This window comes from Scardinius erythrophthalmus (genome assembly GCF_964197995.2).
Source record: "Scardinius erythrophthalmus genome assembly, chromosome: 21".
NCBI lineage: Eukaryota > Metazoa > Chordata > Actinopteri > Cypriniformes > Leuciscidae > Scardinius > Scardinius erythrophthalmus.
In genome coordinates, this window is record NC_138241.1 from 21,309,630 (window position 1) to 21,333,129 (window position 23,500).

The 23,500-nt window shown below is 37.6% G+C and overlaps 1 protein-coding gene across 20 annotated transcripts; it reads right to left on the minus strand.

Annotated features, from left to right (window-relative positions):
• Window positions 1-1,198: 1,198 nt before the first annotated feature.
• Window positions 1,199-21,613, minus strand: ldb1a (LIM domain binding 1a). 20 transcript variants are annotated; one of them, XM_081351112.1, is made up of 12 exons: window positions 21,264-21,613; window positions 19,343-19,443; window positions 8,014-8,116; window positions 7,782-7,826; window positions 7,423-7,498; window positions 7,110-7,215; window positions 6,783-6,955; window positions 6,331-6,453; window positions 4,648-4,731; window positions 4,434-4,557; window positions 4,087-4,229; window positions 1,199-2,891 (listed from the first exon to the last, which is right to left on the minus strand). In XM_081351112.1, exons 2-12 carry the CDS (start codon window positions 19,368-19,370, stop codon window positions 2,838-2,840), a joined length of 1,059 nt encoding a protein of 352 aa, XP_081207238.1. In that variant the 5' UTR covers window positions 19,371-19,443; window positions 21,264-21,613; the 3' UTR covers window positions 1,199-2,837. The 20 variants fall into 20 exon arrangements, with proteins under 20 accessions (XP_081207238.1, XP_081207239.1, XP_081207241.1 ...); XM_081351113.1 differs by having other exon boundaries at window positions 19,343-19,440; window positions 21,264-21,571; XM_081351115.1 differs by having other exon boundaries at window positions 7,110-7,212; window positions 21,264-21,571.
• Window positions 21,614-23,500: the final 1,887 nt, after the last annotated feature.

The window sequence follows — 23,500 nt, forward strand, 5'->3', positions numbered from 1 at the left end:
ATCCAATGTCTTTATCCCTCTGAGAGAAACCTGATGTCAACACTGAAGTTTAACTGCATTGAGTTAAGCAGTAAATGAATGAAAGACTGAAATGGGAGGGACTGAGCGAGAGAGACGGGGGGTGGGGGAGAGCTCTGAGTATTGAAAGACTGATCAGTCTTCAGAAAGGAATTTTTTTCCATTTTACATAAAAAAGTGGGTGATCAAAGACAACATTTTTAATTTACAAGATGACAAAATTAATAAAAAAATAATATAAGTTCAAGTACTTTCCTTCCACCTTGAAAAACAGCTATATTTCAATATTTTAGTTAATATTATTATTATTACTATTATTATTATTAGACAGTTACACATTCTAGACATGTTTCACTTAAAGGCATTGTTCACCAAAAAAATTTAATTCTTTCATCATTTACTCACCCTCATGTTGTATCAAATTGCTTACTTTCTTCCGTGGAACACAAAATATATTTTGAAGAATGTTGGTAACCATGGAGTTCTGGTGACCATTGACTTCCATTGTATGGACAAAAAAACAAACAAAAAACACTAAGGCATTTGTCAAGATATCTTCTATATGTCCCACATAGTTTTGGAACGAGATGAGAGTTAGTAAATGAAACTCGAAGAAATTATAAGACTAATAATATTCTTAATAATAGACTAAAATGCATGTTTGACCTGAAAAGCAACTTACACTGAGCATAGAGCACATCAGTAATGTTTTTTTCCAAGGCACATTTATAAAACTACTTAAATGTCCTAATTAAACTAAGGCTTAATTCTGGCTTAATCTAAACCCTGTCTGTGGAACCAGGCCTTAGGCATTTTAAATGTTTAATTCTCATGTTCCTGTTTGTAATTATTCAAAGGACAAAACTTTTTTTTCATTTTGTTCCTGTTGCACTAACAATGTATATAGGTTTCTGTAAAAAGTAGGACATTTCCCGGTGGCCTTTGATCACTACTATGACAAACCAGGTTGGTAAACACAGCTCCAGCAATAAAGTACAACAAAAGCACTTAAATCCGGAGTTGTTTGCATAGGATCTTCCTTGGAATATAAAGTGTCAAGAATTCTCTACAATTGATTGTTAGAGCTGTTAATTTGTTTCTTATCAGAAATTTGGTGATAAGGAAGCCTCACATATTTTAAATGTACTGTTGATGCGAGTTAACCACACACCAGGCAATGATAGCTGTGAAAATGTGTTTTATTGGTACCACACATCAATTGCCAATGGGAGACGCTAGGCAAAATTATATTTGTAAAACCACCACAAACAAATGGTCTCTTAAAACTCAGGAAAGTGCACACCTGTTTTATAGCCGACTTGAGAAATGAACCAAAACACTGGGTTATAGTGACAAATATGTGAAAAATGAATTTAAGATCTGTATGCCATAAATTGGTTACATGTAGCTATAGTTTAATCTCAGACCATTTTTATAGGTCAATGGAAGCCTTACAATGGAGTGCCCTCTGGTGTTTTAAAAAACCAATACACTGTAACCTCAAAGGGGCTTCTAGGAATTAATGGTCTGGATTATTTTTTACATTATCCAAGGTTTAATAAGAACTCTTATGGATTCATTCACGAACTTATATATCATCTTAGGTTAATGAAATAAAAAAACAAAAAAAAAAAATGTACAAAGGCAACATCACATACACAGCAACATGTTTCGTCTCGATATATAATGCAATGGCAAAGACTTTAAAAAAATAAATACATTGTACATTGACTTAAAAACTATAATCTACCTTTATAGGTGAAAGGTAGTTGTACCTTTAATGCATCTAGAAACGATTTGAAATGAGAGGTTCAGCTTTACTTTTGACAAATGAATGGGTCGAGGGCACAGACAGGGGTCCTAAAGAAGAGTAAATAGAATCACACTTATACAGAACTTGGCTACAATTTTAAATATACAATCACAAATACACAAACAAAATGATGAAAAAACAAAATCGTAATATAAATGTGTAAATTAAAGGATTTTGCTTCTTGGTCTGTAGCATCAGGGAAGAAAAACAAAAAAAACAAAAAAAAACAATGGCTGGTAATACTAAAATTAAGCTTATAGCAATTGCTATGAATGACTGGGTTTACACAAAGGCATTGAGCTTGGTCTGTTCTTTTCAATAGGCTAAAAATCTCCAAGAAACAAAATGTTCATAGCTACGATCTCAGGACAAAATGTGCCACCAGCCGTTGGACTAACAGTGTAGGATTTAGATCCTGCAAACAATGAGACTGTTACAGCTGCGATAGCTATCGTCTGACACATGCAGTTCCCAGACGTACATGCTATGATCATGTAATCTCATTTTCAATGACGATTGAAACAGAAGAAACAGAAAGACAGATAGGTGTAAAGCTTAGAGCAAAGTAGCATCTACTTACAATAATATTGATAACAGTAACAATACAAAATTTGTTATTTTACATTTGAGATTGACAGCGTTTTCCAGTTAAAGATTATCAATTTTTTTGTTTTAATAAGAACAAAATTCATCATAATCGTTTTATTAAGAAAAATAGATCCAAAATACAGTGACAAGAGTGCAAAGGATATTTAGAGTTTTTGTTTGCTTGCTTATTTTTTCTCTTTAGAAATCGTTATAAAAAATAAAAAAGGACAAGAAACCAAACAGAATGCAAACAATTAAAAAAGAAAAGAAAAAAGAAACAAAGAAATCAAACACTTCTTTGAGTCTGGCATAACGGTCAGGCAAGCTCTCAGTGACCATTTTGGGTGTGACCAAACTCAAGAACCTCGATGCTTTACACTTTATTTAGTTTTACTTAAAGGACTTTACGTAGTGGTTCTCAACTCCGGTCCTCAAGCTCCGGAACTGTACAGGTTTTTGTTCCAACCAGGTCCTACAAAACAAATAATTGAGTTTTTAAAAATGGAGTGTTGGGTTTGAATCTGAGGTGCACACAATGGTCATATCACTAAACGGTTAGATAAAAAGTGATCCTTTCCTGTCAAGTGAGCACAACAGAAACGGCCATGCGTGTCAAAGCACAGCACGCACAGAGAGACCCGAGGTTGGAACAATAACCCACAGCCTGATCGCTAAGCCTGATCGAGACACAGAAACGGATGGTGTTGGAAATCGACTCAAAGAAAAAAAAAAAAGAAAAAAAACCAACAAAACGGCATGTCTGATGGCGACGGAGGATGAGGAGGGCCAATTTCACGAGTGACCAATTGAGGAATCGTCAACGCAGAAGACTAGGACCGGGTCGTGTCCTCGAGCGGCTTCTCGAGCCTTTCGCTAGCCCCTAATGCTTCTACTGTGATGACTGTGAGGTGGGGTTGTCATTTTTGCTCTCCTGGCTGGAGGGAGCTTTGCTGTTCCAGGGGCTGTTGGTGCCCAGGGCGGGGGAACTGTTGAAACTGTCCTCGTCGTCGATGCCATTGGCCGCATCAAACTGTGTGTTCTCCAGCCGCGTGATGAGCCGCTCATCCTCGTCCCCGAACTCCCCTCCCATCAGAGTGGGCTCTCCCACCACCATCACATCCTGCAGGGGACAGGAAGGGGCGCAAACATTATCCCCGCAACCCGGGGGTGCTCCGTAGGGGGACGCGGTGGCTTTCTACACCACATAGCAACTGCAGAAGGCACTGAGGATCTAGACCTCCACTATCCTGCCCACTACAAGCCCAAATCAGCACGGTGCACCAGCCACAGGAACTTAAATCAGCAGTGCTGTAAGTGAAAAAGGCTACGTTCACCATGCTGAACACTAAATAGCTCTGCCATGGTGGGCATCCCGGATCCTTGAGTGCTGCATGGGTTTCATTCCACCTCGGGTCTCTAGTGTTGGCTGCGTCTCTGGAGCTCAAAACACCCAACAGACTGACAAAAAGCACCAAAAAAAAACCCACAGACCTGCGGCCCTAAAGGACCAGGGACTGCCCAGCATTGGATCATGTCCACTTGTCTCTATGTTGGGTCTGTCTTCCTAGTATTACGCATAACTTGAATACAAGCATTGGTCCACCCTCCTCCCGCTACCCATCTCACACAGCTCAAAATGGACATCAAAATGAGATGCTTACAGGTACCTGGCTGGAGAGCGCAAAACTGCTGGCTGGACTTTTCTTTTTACTGTTGCTGTTGTTGTTGTTGCCTCCTCCGGTACTCATCGTGCTGCCGCCGGACATTTTTCGTTTCCTTCGCTTGTTGGGAGCTTGTCTCGCAGGCTCGGCTGGAGAAACCGCAGAGGACAATATTTGAAACTCGCAGTTATTTTAGTATCATTGAGATTCTATTAGTTTTTCATATACATGTTAGTTTTAGTTTTTCATAAAAATATATTTATTTCAAATAACAAATCTTTTTATGGTTTTAGTTTACTTTCAAAACCCCAGCTGTTTGTTTGTCTTTCAGATGAAAGTTGCTCGAATCGCACCTGGTGGGGCCACCATCCTCTGCCATTTCTGAAACAGACAGGTTTTGAGACAGTCTCGTGGGCTGAGACTGTAGGTCTTGTGTCTGGACATCAGCTCCTGCATGGGCTCCAGGATTACACAGAGCTGTGGAAGAGGAAAAACCTGTTAGATGGCAATGGAGAAGTGAAGCCACTGGAGATGGTTTTTAATTCACATCTACCGTTCTGTACTTACTCGGAGGTAGTTCAGCGTAGAGTTAGATAAACCACATCTTGTGATGTTTTTTGATAGCTGGTCAAGCATTTGAGGGTCTTGTGCCTGTTGTGGAAAAAGTTTAGTAAATCAACATAAATAGTAGAGTAGTGTAGGTTTTTGCTTATGCTTTCCCAAAGACAAACACAAATCATGATTTTAAAAAAACACATCTATTGAAGCCTTTTTAAGAAAAACATGACATATTAAAGGTTGGGTAGGTAAGAATTGTCTAAAGAACTTTTTTTCAAATTGGCTTAAACTGTCTTTATATACCAATACATAATTAAAAAGAGTATAAAAATTGAGTGACTAGTGTATTTAATCTTCAAAAAACACAGCTCATTAATTCCTACCGGGACGAAACAAGTGATTGGCTTGCACGACTGTCACTCTCCGTCGCCATGACTACCGCCGCTATTACTGGCTCTGCCCACGTGCGTGCAGTCGCGCACCCGTTTTTAGGTGGGAGTGAATGGAATTAATGAGCTGTGTTTATTGAAGATTAAATACACTAGAGTCACTCAATTTTTTATACTCTCTATTTCAGAGTACTTGCATTTTAATTATGTATTGGTATATAAAGACAGTTTAAACAAATTGGAATAAAAGTTTTTTAGACAATTCTGACCTACCCTACCTTTAAGAAAAAAGAAAGACATTCTAGTGTTGAAAAGCTGCATAATATGGGAAACATTCAATTTTTAATGTCTAAAAATTACAAAGTAAATAAATAAATGCCACATCTACAGCTAAAATCATTAAAACTTATAGGGGGAAAAATGGTCTGAATTATAGGTCATTCTTCCGCAGGAACTAGACTCGTATGGCCATTACCAGAAGCCAGAAATTATAGTTTATGAAGTGAAGTTATAAATATGGATATATTTCTTTAAAAAACGCATTGCTTCGCTTCAGAAGGCCTTTATTTACCCCCTGGAGCCGTATGGATAACTTTTATGATGGATAGATGCAGGGTTTTTTGGGGGCTTCCAAATTGAAGGTAACATTCACTCCCATTATAAAGCTTGGAAGAGCCAAGATATTTTTTAATATAACTACGATTGAGTTTGGCTGAAAGAAGAAAGTTATATACACCTAGGATGCTTGAGGCTAAGTAAATTATGGGATCATTTGTATTTTCGGGTGAACAAACCCTTTAATGGCAGATATTACACAACAATAATATTGTGAAATAATATACAAATTTAAAATTTCTATTCTATTTTAAAATAATTTAAAAAAATTATCAGCAATAAATATAATATGCTGATTTGGTGCTCAAAAACATTTCTTTTTATTACTATTATTATTATTATTATCAATGCTGTAAACAGTTGTGCTGCTTAATATTTTTGTAGAAACCATGATACGTTTGTTGCAGGATTCTTTTTGATGAAAAGTTTATTTGAAACATAAATCTATTTTAACATTATAAATGGCTTTACTGTCAAATTAATGCATCCTTGCTGTATAATTAATTAATTTTTATTATTATTTTTTTTTAATCAGACTGACCCAAAACTTTTGAACAGTAATGTAAATACTTATTGAAAGAGGGGTTTAGGACAAAAGTATTGTTCTAATAATCTCAATATATTGCAGACTTGCAAGTACTTTAATGATGTGAATAGAAAACAGCATGAATCATTATCCAAAACTCACATGCATTGCCAGGATGCTTCTCGGCACAACCTCTCTGTGCTGTCTGATGCTGAAGTGCCATGTCTTTATACGCATCATGTCATCGAACATAAACTCCAGGTACAGTCTTCCCTCCACACACACCTGAGGACATGAAAGGACTTGTGTACTTTGAATGGCAATGGTGGGTGGCCTACAATGATTCGATGGTTATGTTTTTATAGTAGAGCTTATTTAATGGAAATACTTTTATTTCCAGTTAAGATCACAACAAGAGTTAATGTAAGCCTTTTCTGACACCGCATTCATTTTGAAAAGAAATGAACGGGCAACACATAAAGGCTATTTTTAGGATTTATTTCTAACAATAAACTTTATAAGAAGTGCATTGTGCAATGGTGGTCATACCAAAGGATATGCTTACTTAGCGTTAGTTTTAAAACTTTGACCATAAACGCAGAAAAGAATTGTACCTGTGTGAACATGGGTTTGCCATTCTGTGTAACCATGGTGCACTGATCGCAGTCCAGGGACACAAAGTTATTGTGGAATGACTCCTTGGGATGTTTTAGCACATAGAAAAGTTCAGTGGCCCCTCCTTCAAAAATACTCCTGAAGTACCGAGGGATCAATGTCCTACCAATAGCTGAAAACAGGAAAAAAATTGGATTCAGTTACTGGGGAAAAAACAGACTATGAATGAGTTTCCTTATGTTTACATCTATATTTGATCATTAAAGTTAAATACAAATACAAACAAATTAAAATCACTGAAGTGACTTTATAAAACAGAATATTACTATATCTTTTGGGTCCATCTTCCAGACAGAAAGTGATAGTCAGCATTGCATCATCTTCGAAAAACTCTGTAGTGAACGCATCCCACCACAAATTGTCACAATCCTGCTGAAAAAAACACAAAAAAAACCACACAACTCAACTATAATATTAATAAAAAATAAAAATAAAAAAAAAGTTTAAATGGGCAAAACAAGCAACGGTTTTCCATGATTTACATGTAAACAAACTACTGTTTCCTTTCCTGAAATAAAAATTTCAGTTGCCCCCTATTTAAATGTGTACCATGAATGTTGATAAAGCGGTTTCTCTTACCTCTGTCCAATTCTGTAGTCTTTTGTTGAGCTCAAATATTCTGTAGTCTGTTTGATTTCCATATGGTGTGTGCCTCCTGTAACATGGCATGCAATATTATTATGGAGAAAAAAATTCAAATAAATGCTGAGTTTTCTGTTCAAAGAATCACAATTTCTACAAAAATATTAAGTAGCACAACTGTTTTCAACATTGAACATAAAAAATGTTTCTTGAGCAGCAAATCAGCATATTAGAATTATTTCTGGATCATGTGACACTGAAGACTGGATTAATGGCTGCTGAAAATCAGCCTGCTATATGTCTCTTGAAAATATACTGCCATGAACAATGATATTAACTGCCAAATAAGAGCTTACCCTATTCCAGGTTCCATGTAAGATGGGGGATACATCGGTGTCGGACTGAAATAAGGAGCATCATTCAGACTTTAATAATAAGTTAATTTCATTTGAAATGTATATGTATCATTTACTTGGGATAGATGTTAGCTAGATGTCCACTTTTTACTATTAACTAGAAAAATGGCCGATTACTAGATACACATGTAGTTTTCACCATGTAAAACAACAATCACAACATGAGTCTCACCCCACATCTCTATCCAGCATTGCACCTGGGTGAAATGGAGGGAAGGCACTGCCGTTGGGAGGCTCCTTTGGGGAGTACAGCTTGAATGACTTGGACGAACAGCCTATAAAAGTAAACACAAAGACAATGAGAAAGAGAACAGTCCATTCAAACATAAAAGACTGTACATTTTTTATCTTTAGTCCATTTACAGAATACACAGACATGCCTACAAAGACACAAATCATTATGCATTTAGTCCAGCTGTAGGTAAACAAGAGATGTGTATTTTTGTACTGACTTTTACAAAACATCAATTTTGTTTTATATAAAAAAAATACAAGACAACCCTATGTTATTCTTGTTGACTGACTAGCAGTGCAGTTAACATGCATGTTGATCGTGACTGAAGAAAATCACATCTTTAAATATTTCATTATTTCTCTAAAATAATAAATATGATGAATATTTTTATTGTGAAAGACTTCCATGATAATTCCCCCACACCCTGATAAGCAAACACCATGTGATCACATGACATTGTGATTATTTCTCTGTAGCTTATGCACAGCCCATCCCCCATTCATGTAATTCATGACAGCAAGTTAAACCCAAAAAACAAGCTGGCTTGCACAAGGACTAATCTAATACAATCCACAATCCAATTCGCAATTATTAAATGCAACATTTGTGCAGTGCTATATGTTTCTTGCATATTTTATTCACAATATATAATACCCACACAATGAAATTAAACTGGAATGTAATTACTAGGTCAGGGTGACCTCATCACACTTTTTGACAAATAAATTTCCATTACTATTTTGGTCGCTTGTGATTTCTGAATAAGTAATTATTAAAAACATCTTATGGATATTTTAGCAGCCAATTAAATTTTTCAAACTTAGCACAAGAAGAAACATTACATATTCAATATAGAGCGTGGCCTGGAAATGGCAATTTTACATATATCCCTGATATTTCCAGGTTTGGCATAAAAAGAAGGCAAGGTCACACACAGATATGCCATTTTTCTAGTCTGATACACCAACCTGTCAATATTGTGGCTCTGTGAGTTTTAGTAATCAGCATCATTTGAATAAACTAAGATACTATTACTCTATGCCAGCTAGCCCCTTCAGAGGTGCTTTTTAAAGTACATTTGAGAAATGTAATAATTAGTATAAATATTTTATGTCATTGACAATTACGTTACACACAGTTTAACTGACGCTCACACTGCATTTAACGTTACCAGAATAACGTTTATAATGCCATCTACAAACAAAGTAATAATGGGTAAATTTGAATCCTAAACATCATTTAAAGCAATTAAGAACTCCTGATGTTGCACATGATTAAATAATGCATTTTTTGTATATTCACACATATTAATAGTAACCACTTAAGTTAATTCTCCTCTGTTGTTGGTGAACACTAGTGCTAAGCTAGTAATAAGGTGGAACGTTAGCCATACTACTCAAAACATTTCATAATAAAGTGCATTTAACTACGATTAAAAGATGCTGCTGATATTTCAAACATTTATCACTGGTGTATCTGTAGCAACTTGTTCCAAACAAGTCTCGGTATTTGTCTACCACAACGACAAACTTGGTAGCCTAGCTTAGCCAGGCCTGGCTCCGAGTCCGAGCACAGGCGAGGCCCTGCACAGGTTAGCCGATTATCCGAACAGCGTAAACTGCATCACCATGGCGACGCAATTCAAATCATTATTTCCGCGTTTACAAGCTTAAAAACTAAACGTTGCTATGAATTTACGTTGCACTGAAGCTAAAGCACACCTGCAGGAATTCGACGCTCCCTCTCCCCGGTGCTCCCTGACTATAATCCCGGTCTGTCGGTCGCTGTTTTTAAAGCGAGGTGAGCTGAAACATCAGCCCCTTCAAACCATCGTGGTGTGCAAAAAAGCAGGTTCAAAATGCAGTTGCAGCGCTGGTAGTTGTAGCCTGTGTTGAACAAGAACCGGACTCACGGGGTAACGAGGAAAAGTGCCCGTGCAACCCTTTGTTCTTGATCATGAACAATGGTACAGGCCCTTCTTTCTCTCCGTGCAACCCCCCTCAACACTCCCTGCTCTGGTGGAGCATCAACCCCTCGCAATCCCATCCCATCAAAACTACCCCTCCCCCAAACACAAGCTACTACTGCCTGTATTCACTACACGTCGAAAGCCTACTGTAAATGTGGCCAAAAGACTATCGACTTGGACTAAAACTCTAGTTGCCTGAACTTTTAGAATTCGCAACGGGAGTTCAACGAGAGCAGAAAGGATGCTGTGTTTACACCACCTACGCATCTTCTGAAACACCCTGCCAAAAAATTTTTTTAAGTTAGTTTATCTCGCTTAAATAATTGGCAACTTGATCTATAAAAAACATAAAAAAACACTTGAATCTATATTTATTTATAATTGTTATATTTAGGCTATATTTTTAAATTGGCATGAATAATGTTAAAATTGAAGTCACTTGGGACGTTTCAACATGCAAAGCTGTGAACCTGTCAATAAAACCTAGAATTGCCAGCCACATTTAACTGATTTGCTGCTGTGATGGATTTTTTAAATAAATAAAATAGTAAACTGTATTTTAAACAAATCATAATTCTAACATCTAACCTTACTTCTCCTACAGGCCTACCATTCTACTTGAACAAAATGTAGGCCTGCTCTGAAGATTGTTGGTGTGTCGAAACCACAGGGTCGAAACCAGTGAAAACTTTGAGATGCTAGTAGTTAGACAATATCAAAAATATAATAGTCTCATGACATATTGAGTAATCAAATGAACTTCTAACCTCTTCCATTTTTTCAATGATTTGAGATCTAAATTTGCTCTGTAAATTTGCCAGTAGGGCGAAGTGGGGGCTTGTTTTGCACAGATTAAACCAATCATATTGAAGGGAGGTGCCCATGAGTAATAAATCACGTTAATCTTACTGTTGTATATGTCTATATCCTATAAAAACCTGATGTAAACTTCTTTTTGGAAGAGATTCTCGGAGAAATGCTTGAGAAATGCTGTGATTAAAGCATTTAAAGGGCATTTGCTGAGGTCTGTCTATTTATTTCAGTGAAGCAAGTTAGTTAGTGGAGCTTACTTTAGACACTTTGATAGTGTTATTTGGTTGACGTGTAAAAAAACTTATTTAGAATTAATAGCGGTTTATGATGTTGTTTTTTGTTGTGTTTTCTTTAAAGGCACCATTATGTGATTAGTCAGATCTAAGACCTTTGGCTATTTTTAATCTAATTAGATTATTTTAGGAGTTACATGGAAAATAAGCAAAAGTTTATGACTGATTTTTGATCATAACTTGTACTACAATATCATAGATTGATGGTGGTGTTGCCTCCAAAAGATGTCAAAGGGATAGTTCACCCAAAAAATGAAAAGTTGTCATTATTTACTCACCCTCAAGTTGTTCCAAACCAGCATTTCATTCTTCTGATGAACACAAAAGAAGATATTTTGAAGAATATGCGTAACCAAACAGTTGATGAACCCCATTGACTTCCAAAGTATTTTTTCTTCCATATGGAAGTCAATGGGGTCCATCAACTGTCTGGTTACTCATATTCATTAAAAAAAAATTATTCAGCAGAATTGCTTGAGGGTTAGTAAATGATGACAGAATTGTAATTTTTGGGTGAACTATCCCTTTAAGTCTGGGCTGGTAACTGAAAGGCTGCTGGCTCAGTCCTACTTGTGAAGATCCAGTAACAACTCTAATCAAAAATAATTCAAAATTAAAGGCATGAGTTTGAGTAGTTATGGAAATAAACTGCAACAAGGGATCTCCAGGAACAGCATTCTGCTGCAAAGAGACTGTGCCTGTAATTTGACACTGTGGCAATGTCACGAAAACCAAATGCTGTGTTCAAAGGCAGTAAATACATATGCAAATTCTATCATGCTGAACTCTTTCCTTGTGATATTATTGCTTTAATACTAATTTCACAGAGAGAGGTCAGCATGTTTTGTTATCAAAAAGAGAAAATGTTTTAAAATGTCTTTGCATTACTAAATCAATCACATAAAGTGTTTTTTTTTTTGTCCTGTTAATTATGAAAAGTATGTCACTCACTAGGATCAAAATGCCAGTTTAAATACAATTAAATAAAATTAAATAAACACTTGATCAAAGTTTACTCATCTTGATGTTATTTTATGTTCCACAAATAAAAGAAAGTCATACAATTTTGGAACAACATGATGGTGAGTAGATAATGACATAAAATTCATTTTTGGTTTAACTGTCTCTTTGGCTGTGGGTCAAATCAGCATAATGAATTCATAATGAATTGTTGTGGGTCACGTGTAGGCAACAGACCAGCTTTCAGACCCATCCACTTCCTCAGATAGAACAACATCGCTCCCTAGTGTCACGAAATTGCATAAACTCTATATCTTATGACTTCACAGGACTGCAGCACAAATTTAGCGAGGAGAAATGAGCCAACATCACAATAATACACGAGTGTTAAGGGAACCAATGCTTATATAAATTAGCGTTTGTTATTGGTATGACAGGTAGCCTACCTCAACATGGGTGTATTTGAAAAGGCTGAAGACTTATGGATCTAATAAGCAGCTTGATTATATGGCACATTCAGACAGGAAAACGATAATAGCTAAATTTTCACTAGGGGCTCTTGGTGAATTCATTTATGAAGCTTTATGAACGTCCTTCATGTGCAGCAGTGAAGCTGTTCTCATTTTAACTCTGGTTTGAATGAAGGATTGCCTCTGTGGAGAAAACTCCATCCTTCACCGCCATGGCTGACAAAATCTCTCTCCCTGATGAGGCCTCTGCTTCCCTCACAGTGCTCCAGGGGCTCTTTGTTATGCCACTGCCTCATCTCTCCCAAACACAAGCACAGGGAGAGCCATGTGCCTCACGCTCACCCAGGCTGCTCACAGCTACACGGCTGGCAGAGCGCGATAATGCTCTGGCGACAGACGACATATGTGAGGGCCATACTAACTACTGTGGGGGACTGACTGCAGTACAAATCATTTCTAATGTCTATCCCCCACTCGGAGGAATGTGCAGGGGAAAAATCTCATGATGTGCTGTTTACAAAAGACAGTCAACACTTTAGAAATTTTAACGAAATCTGTGTAATCAATTCCTAAATCCCAATTAAGCATTTATATAACCGCATGTGTGAATATTTTGTTTGGGGTTCCCACGGTCCCCAACAATTTCAAAAGTATGATTTGAAATTAACATTTCTATTGAACATTTCTAAAGTGTTTCTATAGTCAATTGAAATATTTTATATTCTGAAGTGTTGAACTTTTTTTGTGAGATCTCACACTGAATTGTTATCCAGTCATTACAAACAGGAAAAATCATGGAAAAGTCATGGTAAAATCAAAGAAAATCATTGGTGAAATGATTTTTTGACATTTTTTGTTATTAAAAACATTTTAGTATTTAATTACACAAGAAAAAAAATGAAATTTGAGTATCAAGTTTTATAAGTTATCAAGTTATATTCATTATTAAATATATTGTCATATAGTTAATCTTTAAAGCAGCTATTCTTAAAATGTTCTTTCAAGAGACTTCTTTAAAAAACTTTTAACTTTTAAACTTTTAAACAAAATGGGTTTGGTAAGATTATTATTATTATTGAAAAAGGCTTTCATTTAATCAATAATACAATGAAAATGGTAATATTGTGAAATATTATTACAATTTAAAATAACTTTTTTCTATTTTAAATGTAATTTAGTCCTGTGATGGCAAAGCTGAATTTTCAGCATCATTACTCCAGTCTTCAGTGTCACATGATCCTTCATTTCTGATTATTATCAATGTTGAAATAAGTTGTGCTGCTTAATATGTATATGGAAACTGTGACTGAGGATTATTTGATGAATGGAAAGTTCAAATGAACAGCATTTATTTGAAATAGTAATCTTTTGTAAAATTATAAGTGCCTTTACTGTCATTTTTTTGATTAATTGAATGCATCCTTGCTGAATAACAGTATACTTTCTTTTAAAACAAAACAATAAAGTCTTTCTGACCCCAAACATGACTCGCCTTGACTGAAGCAATGTACACACTTTTAAAAGCCTGCCTCTGTTTCTACAGATGATGATGCTCTGGCCCAGCAGGGATCCAACTGCCTCTTCAGATTCCTTTCTTTTCATCACAAACCACTCATTACCACCTAAAATTCTTACAGGCATTTGATTGCCAGAGACATATGCAAAGCTAAGTGAACCCACTGGTGGATTAAATTGACTGGATTTTTTTGTTGCAAGCATCTCTTTAAGCCGTTAAATCACTTGGAAACATGCGTCACACTGCTGTGAGAGGAAATATGATGAGGGCTCTGAAATACCCACGCTTAACAAATATACAGTGAATGAATATTCTTTCTGCTGCTGCACTGCAGTGGTTTCTGGTTAAAGATGTGGGCAAAGCACTTAACCTTAGGTCACTCCACGGGGACTGAACATGCAATAAATATACTGTAAGTCACTTTGGATATGAAAGTGTCTGATAAATGACTAATAAGTAACAGTGGTGTTTGTTGACTTTGTTGGCAAAGACTCTATGCTATCAAACATAAGTGTCAGACCTCAAAAAACAGCGGGAGAAATACTTGATGAGAATGCAGAGAAAAATCAATGAGCAGTAAAACACACTGAGGAAAACACATTTGCTGTCATTGGGAATAAATCCGTTCAGGCACTTTAGGTGTTCCCTACATAAAACACACACTTGGTATAGAGAGAGTGTGAGGGGTCTGTTGTGTTCAGACCGGTTCCGACTCAGTGTGTTTCCCTTGGCAACAGCAGCCTCAGGGACAGGTCATGGGAGTTTATTGAGGTCTCAGGAACCACTGAGTTGGAAATCATAGAGAAGCAAACAGCTGATCCTCGTCACTATGAAATACAGATGCCTTTGCTTACTTTTCCTTTTATTGACGCAGTTCTGATTTTTTTTCTTACATTTTGTTTCTTATATTAACAGTTACTTATCTAATTATTTGGGCTCAACCACAGCACTGATCTTTATTGTGATTACAAAACTAATTTTTTACATTTTTACTTCTATATCAATGACTTTTACTGGACCTAAATTAAACCAATAGGTGGCGACAAGTGACTGTCTGTAATGAATCACCATTCAATCAAGAACAAAACTATGGTGAATTCGGATGCCTAATCACATCATTAATAATTCTACTCTTACTATTTCTATCATATTTTCATATAGAAAACATACATACGAATAGTATGGGAGTACTTTACGAATTCAGCCCACGTGTTTTTATGAGTGATTCATTGATTCATTCACTCAACCGATTCGCTCAAAAACATTGATTCATTCAGGAAGGAAACGCCACTGTGTGTTGTTGCTGGCTTCGTTTGGAACTATGGTATTTGCAATGGCGGCGAAAAAACAGACACAATGTAGCCTGAGTTACTCAATATTAACTCCTTGTTCATTGAACTAGTAGCCAACATAATAGCAATATCACATTTCAGTAGGCTACGGTTGTGATTACGTAGCTGCGACCGAATTTAAATACCGTTACTGTGACCCATTTATAGGTGAGTATATTATTTTCATATTTAATTACTGACTGTTTTTACGGAGAAACAACACAAGGAGCCTACAAACTATTCTTGAAAGTGGCATGTAGCCTATGCATTTTAGAATTAAAGCTGTCAATAGAATACAATTATTGTGAATTCTTTAGACAGCATAATGAAACATTAAAGATGTCAAATTCTTCGAATGTGGTAAAAAATGAGACAGCGTAAAAAAATGTCCAAAAATATCTTACGTTAATATTGACTATTTATAAAATAAAAAAAGATTTTTTTTTTTTCAAATGTTGTGCAGAATCCCCAGCACCATTTTGTGACCGTGGTCCCCAGAAGAACCCCAGTTTGAAAAAATCCTGGAAAAGTAACAGCACAGCTCTCATCATAAGCCGCACAATTTAAGGTATCATTCATTTCCACGGCACAAACAGTAACTCACATGCCAAAGTTTAATAATAATAGAGGTACCAATATAAGCAATAGCAAAAGCAACGCTTATCCTACCAAGCGTCACTAATAAATCTTCATTCAGTCTGTAAAATCATGTGTCATTTTGTTCAGACAACGCATTGATTCTTACAGTGGCGGATTTGTGCAGCTGGCAAATGCCAGTTCTCATCTAATATTTCCTCACCATCGTTGACACGTGACATAACGAGTTCTAACATCCCCATCTAATGCTGACAAGTTGAGGGGAGCTGATTTTCTGCACAGGAAGCCATTTTGTTCTAGCACTGTGTAATGAGACTGATCTGTGAGCCACGGGCTAGAGAGGGGGAGATGTTGCACACGCGCACACAAATGCACGCTAAACGCACCATGCACAGGCATCACCAGTCCAGCAGGGAGATGGTAAATCAGCGCAGCTTCTTAACTTGACAGGCACACCCTAACCATGTTGCCGTTGTGCAACTTGAAACAGGCTCGCTTTGTGACTGTTTTAGCTTCGCTTGAAGTCATTTCCTTCTAATCAGGGGTCCATGTGACTTTTTTGCATGAGGTAACAGGACACATGCTGATATCGAGTACTTGTAGGTGAGAGGTAGAGAGTCGAGTGGCAGAGAGCAGCTGGATGGAGCTTAGTAGCTCACATTTAAAAGCGTCGGTATGGGTTGTTATCTAGCTCAAACAAAGCTATAAAAGAGGCCATTAAAAGCGAGCAATCCGTGCTCAGCAATATATCTGCAAATCCAGACAGGAGGATCACGGCAGCCCACTGTACGTGCAGCCCACACGAGCATAGGAATGTAAACAAACCAGACTTCAAACGAAACCTGTGTCGAGGGGAGGGACGTGCGTTGTAAGCACAGATTGCATCGTGTTTCTGACTGAGGTGAACATCACAAGCAGGCTTTTATGGTGCTCCTCTGCCTTTTATGAAATGGCGCAGTGGGACCCCACACAAAAGCAAGAAAGAGCCGTCTTTCGCGCTCCAAGCCTCCGTTTCAGTCTCGCCCCGTCTCATTCTTTCTTCTCTTCTCCCTCTTTCCCGCCTCCCTCTTCACAAAAAAGGAAAGCAATCAGACAGGACACATGTCTGTGGAAATTTCCATGACTACGCTTGTAAAAATGTACCCTTGTGACTTGATTTTAAACAAATGTTATGTGCCAAATTTTGGCTTGTTTATCAATGAGGTTGCCAGAGAGGCTTTTGTGGTTGGCTCTTGCACTGAGATAAAAATCTGACTTGAGAGCGTCTGAAGAAACTGCTTGCCTTGTGTTTATGGCACCGAAACAATCCCCACACCGGTCCAAACTTGCCTTGATGCCATTCACTCTGTTTTTAATCTTTATCACAGTGAGGGAGAGGACAAGCACTATGTTCCTTGTAATTGTGATTATCTTTCCATGATGCCACAGATCTCAAGAACATGAAGTTTGGTACTTGGAATTTGAAACTCCTATAGACTGAACATATGGACCCTATTAAAAACGTATTTAAGTGATCCAGAGACTATAACTTGTGAGAGAGAAAGACTTGGTCAGAAACAAGGGTGCCTTGTGTCTAATGTGTCTAAGTGTGTTCTCTCTATTTAGGTGACGGCGCACACTGGGCTACTCCGCAAAGTCAACATATGCTACATCACTGCTTCCAGCATGCTTGACCACACTCAAACAAGCTGCGCACATTCATTCACAGGTAACCTTTGGACTTAAGACGCTAAGATTCCAAAAGGTTAAAGATGGCAAAAGAATGAGGAAAGCAGCTTTATATCATCAATGTGTCACTCTTAAAGGTTTTTCACAAGATGTATGGTCAAACTAAGCAAGTCTCATGAAGTTTCATGTTGCCATTGATTGGACCACACAGTTCCGTTGAATCTGGTTTAGAGATTCCCTATGAGGATACTTGCTGTTAGATCACCAGCATGGAGCCATGTCTCCAAGAGCATCACTTGATTCTCAGCCAAGGCCAATGGTGCAAACATTTTTAGGAAGATTCTGTCCCTTCTTCTCAGAGTGTGGATCTAGCAACACCAAAGTCATGGGTTTGATTTAAACTTATCAAATGTATACTTTAAATGCAGTTACATTGCTTTGGATAAAAGTATGTAAATTATTACTATTTTAAAGATAAATGATATATATATATATATATATATATATATATGCACAAATATGAAAATATAAGATTTTTAAATACACACACATATATATATATATATATACACACAAACAATCTAAATGCATACATTTAAAAAATATATTGAATATAAATTATATAACATATTTTAAAATATGAATGAATGAATTCACATATATAAATTAACAGAGTTTATTGTAATGCTTAATAAACAGATTATATAGAAATATATTTATAAATATGAATAAATATAAAGCCCTATTGTAATGCATAATACATATAAGAATACTAAAAGTATTTATTCAAATGAATATGAATATAAATATAAATTAAGCTTTTATTTAAAAAAAAAAAAAACAGTGATTGATGCCTGTGACTAATTGTGCATTTCCTCTTATATAAATTAATTAAGACAGATGTCTCTATTCAACTGTCTCAAAGTAAGAACAGCTGCCAAAAAGTCAATGCCTTCAATTTCAAACCCCTTCAACATGTGAAAAATGTTTGCAATGCAGATGAATAAATTTGTGTTGGATGTTTTTTTTTCCTTTCCAGAAACAATCCATATATTATTCCCTGCCATCGGCACAAATGACAAACCGATGTCTAAAATGTTTCAGAACATGATTCATGAAGGAAAAACAAGGAGAATATGTTTTTCATAACCGTCAGAAGGTTAAACTGCCACAATGTCCTGCTCAATCAAAAGCGTTAACTTGCATTTCTATGCAAAGCACTTTAAGATGCGAGCGAAGGCTGACGTCATATGAGAAAGGAAAGCACCCTGCACAACTATACACACCAGTCAGGGAGACTATTCAAGTCACAGCAATGTCCAGGAAGTCTCTGCTCTGAGATCACACACACATTTCTTGCACAAACTAATGCATGTCATTGCATGCACAAATAGAATACACAAATGAACTTCTAAAACAAATGTCGGCGTACAGGAATGCTGATTTATGTAATGCTCCTTTAACATTCAAATAAACAGGCCATACAGTGCAGATTGCAACACATGACCTAAGTGGCTTCACATTGGGGTACAAGAGATGTGAAGTCTTCCAGGTATAGTCCTTTCCCTTTCATTCCCAAAAACCCCATGTTGTTTCGCAACTCCTGCCTGAAGCCGTCCATGCAAAAGAGATGAAATTAGAGCTCTTACCTGGGCAAGCACAACCTCCAACAGACATCTTCTCACATGTTTGGCACTGCTCTTAATGAAATGGTGTTGTTCAGTCCACGCACTGCTAGCATGGGCTTCTTCTGAGAAAGAGAAACAGGCAGAAAGGGGTGGGGAGTCAGTAGGAGGAGGGTACAAAAAAATCAAAATGTAGAAACAAGAGCTCAGCGAGAAACAGGAAGTAGGAATTACACTCCTGCTCGACACTGCGCCCAGGTTCATTAATATGCAAATTGCAATACTTGTGGGAGGGAGAAAATATGAGAGTGAGAGAGACAGAGAGTGTGTGTGACACAGGAGAGGAACAGAGAGGGAGAGGGGGGGAGAGGGGAAGCGAGAGCCAACATTGTCAAAGTGACCTGTGAGGCACATTTTAGAGCACACTGGCCATGTGATGCTGTTCTTTTTTTCTCTCTGTGTATTGCCTATTTTTGCCTTGTGCTGCTAACGGAGATAAACAGAGGCAGCAAGAGCCCAGAGGCACGGAGTCATTACCGCCTAGTGGAGCTACGACACACAGCATAAACACACACATGCACACGTACAGCCTGCCCTCCTGATGCTCCCAGGGGTCTGCTGCACAGCTCACCCCTGCCAGAGTGAAACACACACACACTCTCTATATGCTGCATGACTGATCTCCCTTCTACTCATACAGCTGTCCTTCTCCCATCTGCATGTTCTGTGCATTTTAATAACCTATGCATTGCTATGCATTATTCTGTCTTTGATACCTTCACAGAAAAGTACCGTGGGGTAAGCACAATATATTAGTATCATATCAGTTATTAGCCAATATAATAAATGTGCTTTTTTATCTGTATCAGTCAATTTTGGATATTTAATGGTTCATGCTCATTTCCCGTTTTTTTTTTCATTTAAATTACTTTTGTCGTCATCTAACAAATGTTAATATTTGTATAATAAATATTATTATGCATGTATGGTTAATTCAATATATGTAAATATAAATGTTATTAGTAAATATATAAGTAATATTAGTATAGTAAATAATATAAAACTATAATAACTGAATATGCATAATAAGCATTTAAACAATTTATTTATTTAGGGTAAAGATATCTATGATAGATAGATAGATAGATAGATAGATAGATAGATAGATAGATAGATAGATAGATAGATAGATAGATAGATAGATAGATAGATAGATAGATAGATAGATAGATAGATAGATAGATAGATAGATAGATAGATAGATAGAGCAAATTTATATAGCATGGTATTAATGTGGTACTTCTACTATTTAAGAGTAGCATGGTATTTCTATGCCCAGAATCATTAAACTACCTTTTTAGTAAATATAGTAACTGTGATTTATTGGGAGAAATGGGACTGTTATATGAATAGTCAAATGAATATGTGTATGAATATGTGTAATAGTTACCATATTCATATAGCATGATATCTACCTTGTGCATCAAGATACTTTTAAGAATACCCTGGTATTTCCATTATAAATGTCCAAAACATGGTAACTTTCTGCAAGTATTGTAACTGTGAGAGTAGTGATAGAATTGTTAGGCAAATGGTACTGTTAATGCTTACATTATATAGCATGGTATTTACATGGTACTTCTAAGAATACCATGGTAATTCAATGTCCAGAATCATATAGTAATACCCTTTTCTGCAAATATAGTAGTATGATTTACTCTTATTGACAACAGAATGATTTTGTTAATGGTTACCATATTCATAATGCATGATATCAACAATCAAAATTACTTTTAGGAATAGCATGGTATTTCTATGGTACATGTCAAAAAACAACAACATAGAAATACTTGTTTTATAAATGTAGCAATTGTCATTTATTCACACCAACAAGAAAATGGTTCAGTGGCTGAACCATTTTCCAGATTAAAAATTCAGAACGTACCTGGGGTACTGGGACATTGGAGAAACAGCCCAGGGAGTGTGCTTAGGTGTCTAATTTCTTCAAGGAGCCCGTGTTTAAAACTGACAGAGCACTCACTTAAAACACTACTATTTAGAAGTTAATCACTTAGTAATTAAAAAAAGCTCAGCATTTGTCTTTGTCTCTAACTGCACGCTCACATCTTCAACCCTACCGATTTCAGAGACTCATCGGCTTTCTCATAGTCCCAAAGGACAGACAGAGGTCCCTGTCCACATGGCACCCACTCTGTGTCAGCCCCGCGATCGACCCGACGCCTCCCCCGCTCTGCCCTGCTTCTCCCTTCTCAAAGCCTCTCCCTCCAGTGGGCTGTGCTTCTAACTACCGAATCTCACACACCACTGGTCCTTTACGTCCCCTGTCAAAGCCGCCTGACAACTCCAGAAGGGGGGGGGGAGCGAGCGAGCACTCAGCAACCTCTTGATTTCACAGACTCTCATCCAGCGTATCTAGGGAACAGTGCTCTGCTTTCATCGCACCGCTGTTATTACATGTCACCTGTCACTCAAAATCAATATGCCGACACCGAGACAACACTCTCCATCCCACACAGACACAAACAACCTGCCAATCAGATACAAAATCAGATGTGTTCTGCAATTCCTGCAATTATTTACTCTTAAAATGCCTCTGATGATCTCATTTGATTTACTTTCCTCAGCCGAGAGGAGCTGCGGTCCAAAACGCTGTGATCGAAGAACAAAGAGATCCACTCCATGGAGAATAATCTCACATTGAGGGGTTTCCTTGCGCCGCTGTAGGAAATGGCTTTTTGTTTTCAGAGCCCCAGATTGGCTTTGAAGCGCTGAGCCTCGGGAGATGCTCTTCACCACAGACTGCACAATCAGGTCTCCCTCCCTCCCTCCCTCTCTCTCCTTCGTCCTCAGTCACACGCTCTCACACTCCAACTCGCGGCTCTGCTGAAAACAAAGATGATCCCTCCTCTGTCTTTCCTCTGACACCACCATTGTTGAAGCCTAGATGTTTACCTGCATGCGCTGACACTCACTCACCTTCCCTCGCAGTTACGGCGGTGTTCCTGGTGCTGCCGCGCTGTCGAGAAACAAACAGAGAGGAAGGATCTATTATCAACTCCTGATTCAATTAAGTGCATGAAAAGAACAACAACAACAACAAAACAAGTCAATTTATCACCACTTGAATAAAAAAAAAAAAAAAAAATGAATCTAATCAAGTTAACAATGTTCCACATTGTTTGCCTCACCACAATTTACCTCTTCGGGGTCTGTGCTGTTTGTGGTAGTCGAAGCTCTGTGTATTGATGATCTGGAGCTGGGTCAATTAGCCCTAAAAAGCATGGACAGAGAGAGAGAGAGAGAGAGCATAGAGGAGAGCAAAAGGAGGAGGCGGGAGAGAGCGCACTGATCCACTGGAATAAATATGACGCAGAGCCAGAGCAACTTCTCCAGCCCGCTGTACCCAGCGAGGGCACTGTCACCATGGCAACGGCAGAGCAGTGATAGCTCGCCGGGGCACACAAGGCACGGCATTATTCTGTCTCTCACTCACTGGAAATACACAGTTCCACTCAGGCGGTGAGCACGTAGGCAGGCGGACGGGCGCCTCGTGTTCAATTAACTCTACTCATTCTGGGCCCCAGGAGCCCAGCCACCTGTGACCTGCGACGAGGAAGGACGTCGCTTAATGCAAAGATTATCTGAGAACACTCCAAATGGGTCATTAATCAGCATTCGGAGACTGATCCTGAATCCGGAGACTGTATATTAAACGAAACAAAGAGTTTGCCTAATTATGTTGAATGGGAATAGTTTATATGGCATTGTCAAATGAAAAAACTGGAAAGGAAAAAACTTGGTTTATTTGTCTTTGCTGGTTTAAACTGGACTTTCAGACTGGCTTAGCTGATTTTAGATGGATGCCAGCTGGTCACCTGGCCCTTATAAAACATCTTAAACCAGCCTAATCTGGTCTCCTCCCAGCCTAGTCAAGCTGATCTTTTGACTGGTTTTAAAAGGGTATTGGGCTCTCTTCAGTCTGGTTGAAGAGCAGCTTGACAAGGCTAGGAGACCAGCTTAAACCAGCTCAGGATAGTTTAAAGGAGAACTCCGGTCAATTTTAACATTGAGCTAATTTTTTTGTACATTTGGAGTGCTGTCAATACAGAGAACAACGACAAAAATCGGTGTTGCCTACACCGTGTTATTCTATTTTTAAAA

Bases quoted from the DNA above. Each gene is read 5' to 3' on its own strand.
- ldb1a (XM_081351103.1), bottom strand. From the start codon at position 10,034: ATGATCAAGAACAAAGGGTTGCACGGGCACTTTTCCTCGTTACCCC. The intron at 4,732-6,330 runs GTGAGTTTTGGA...TTTCCACAACAG, and splicing joins GAAGCATCCTGGCAATGCAT to GCACAAGACCCTCAAATGCT. The intron at 4,558-4,647 runs GTAAGTACAGAA...CCTCTTCCACAG, and splicing joins CTACGCTGAACTACCTCCGA to CTCTGTGTAATCCTGGAGCC.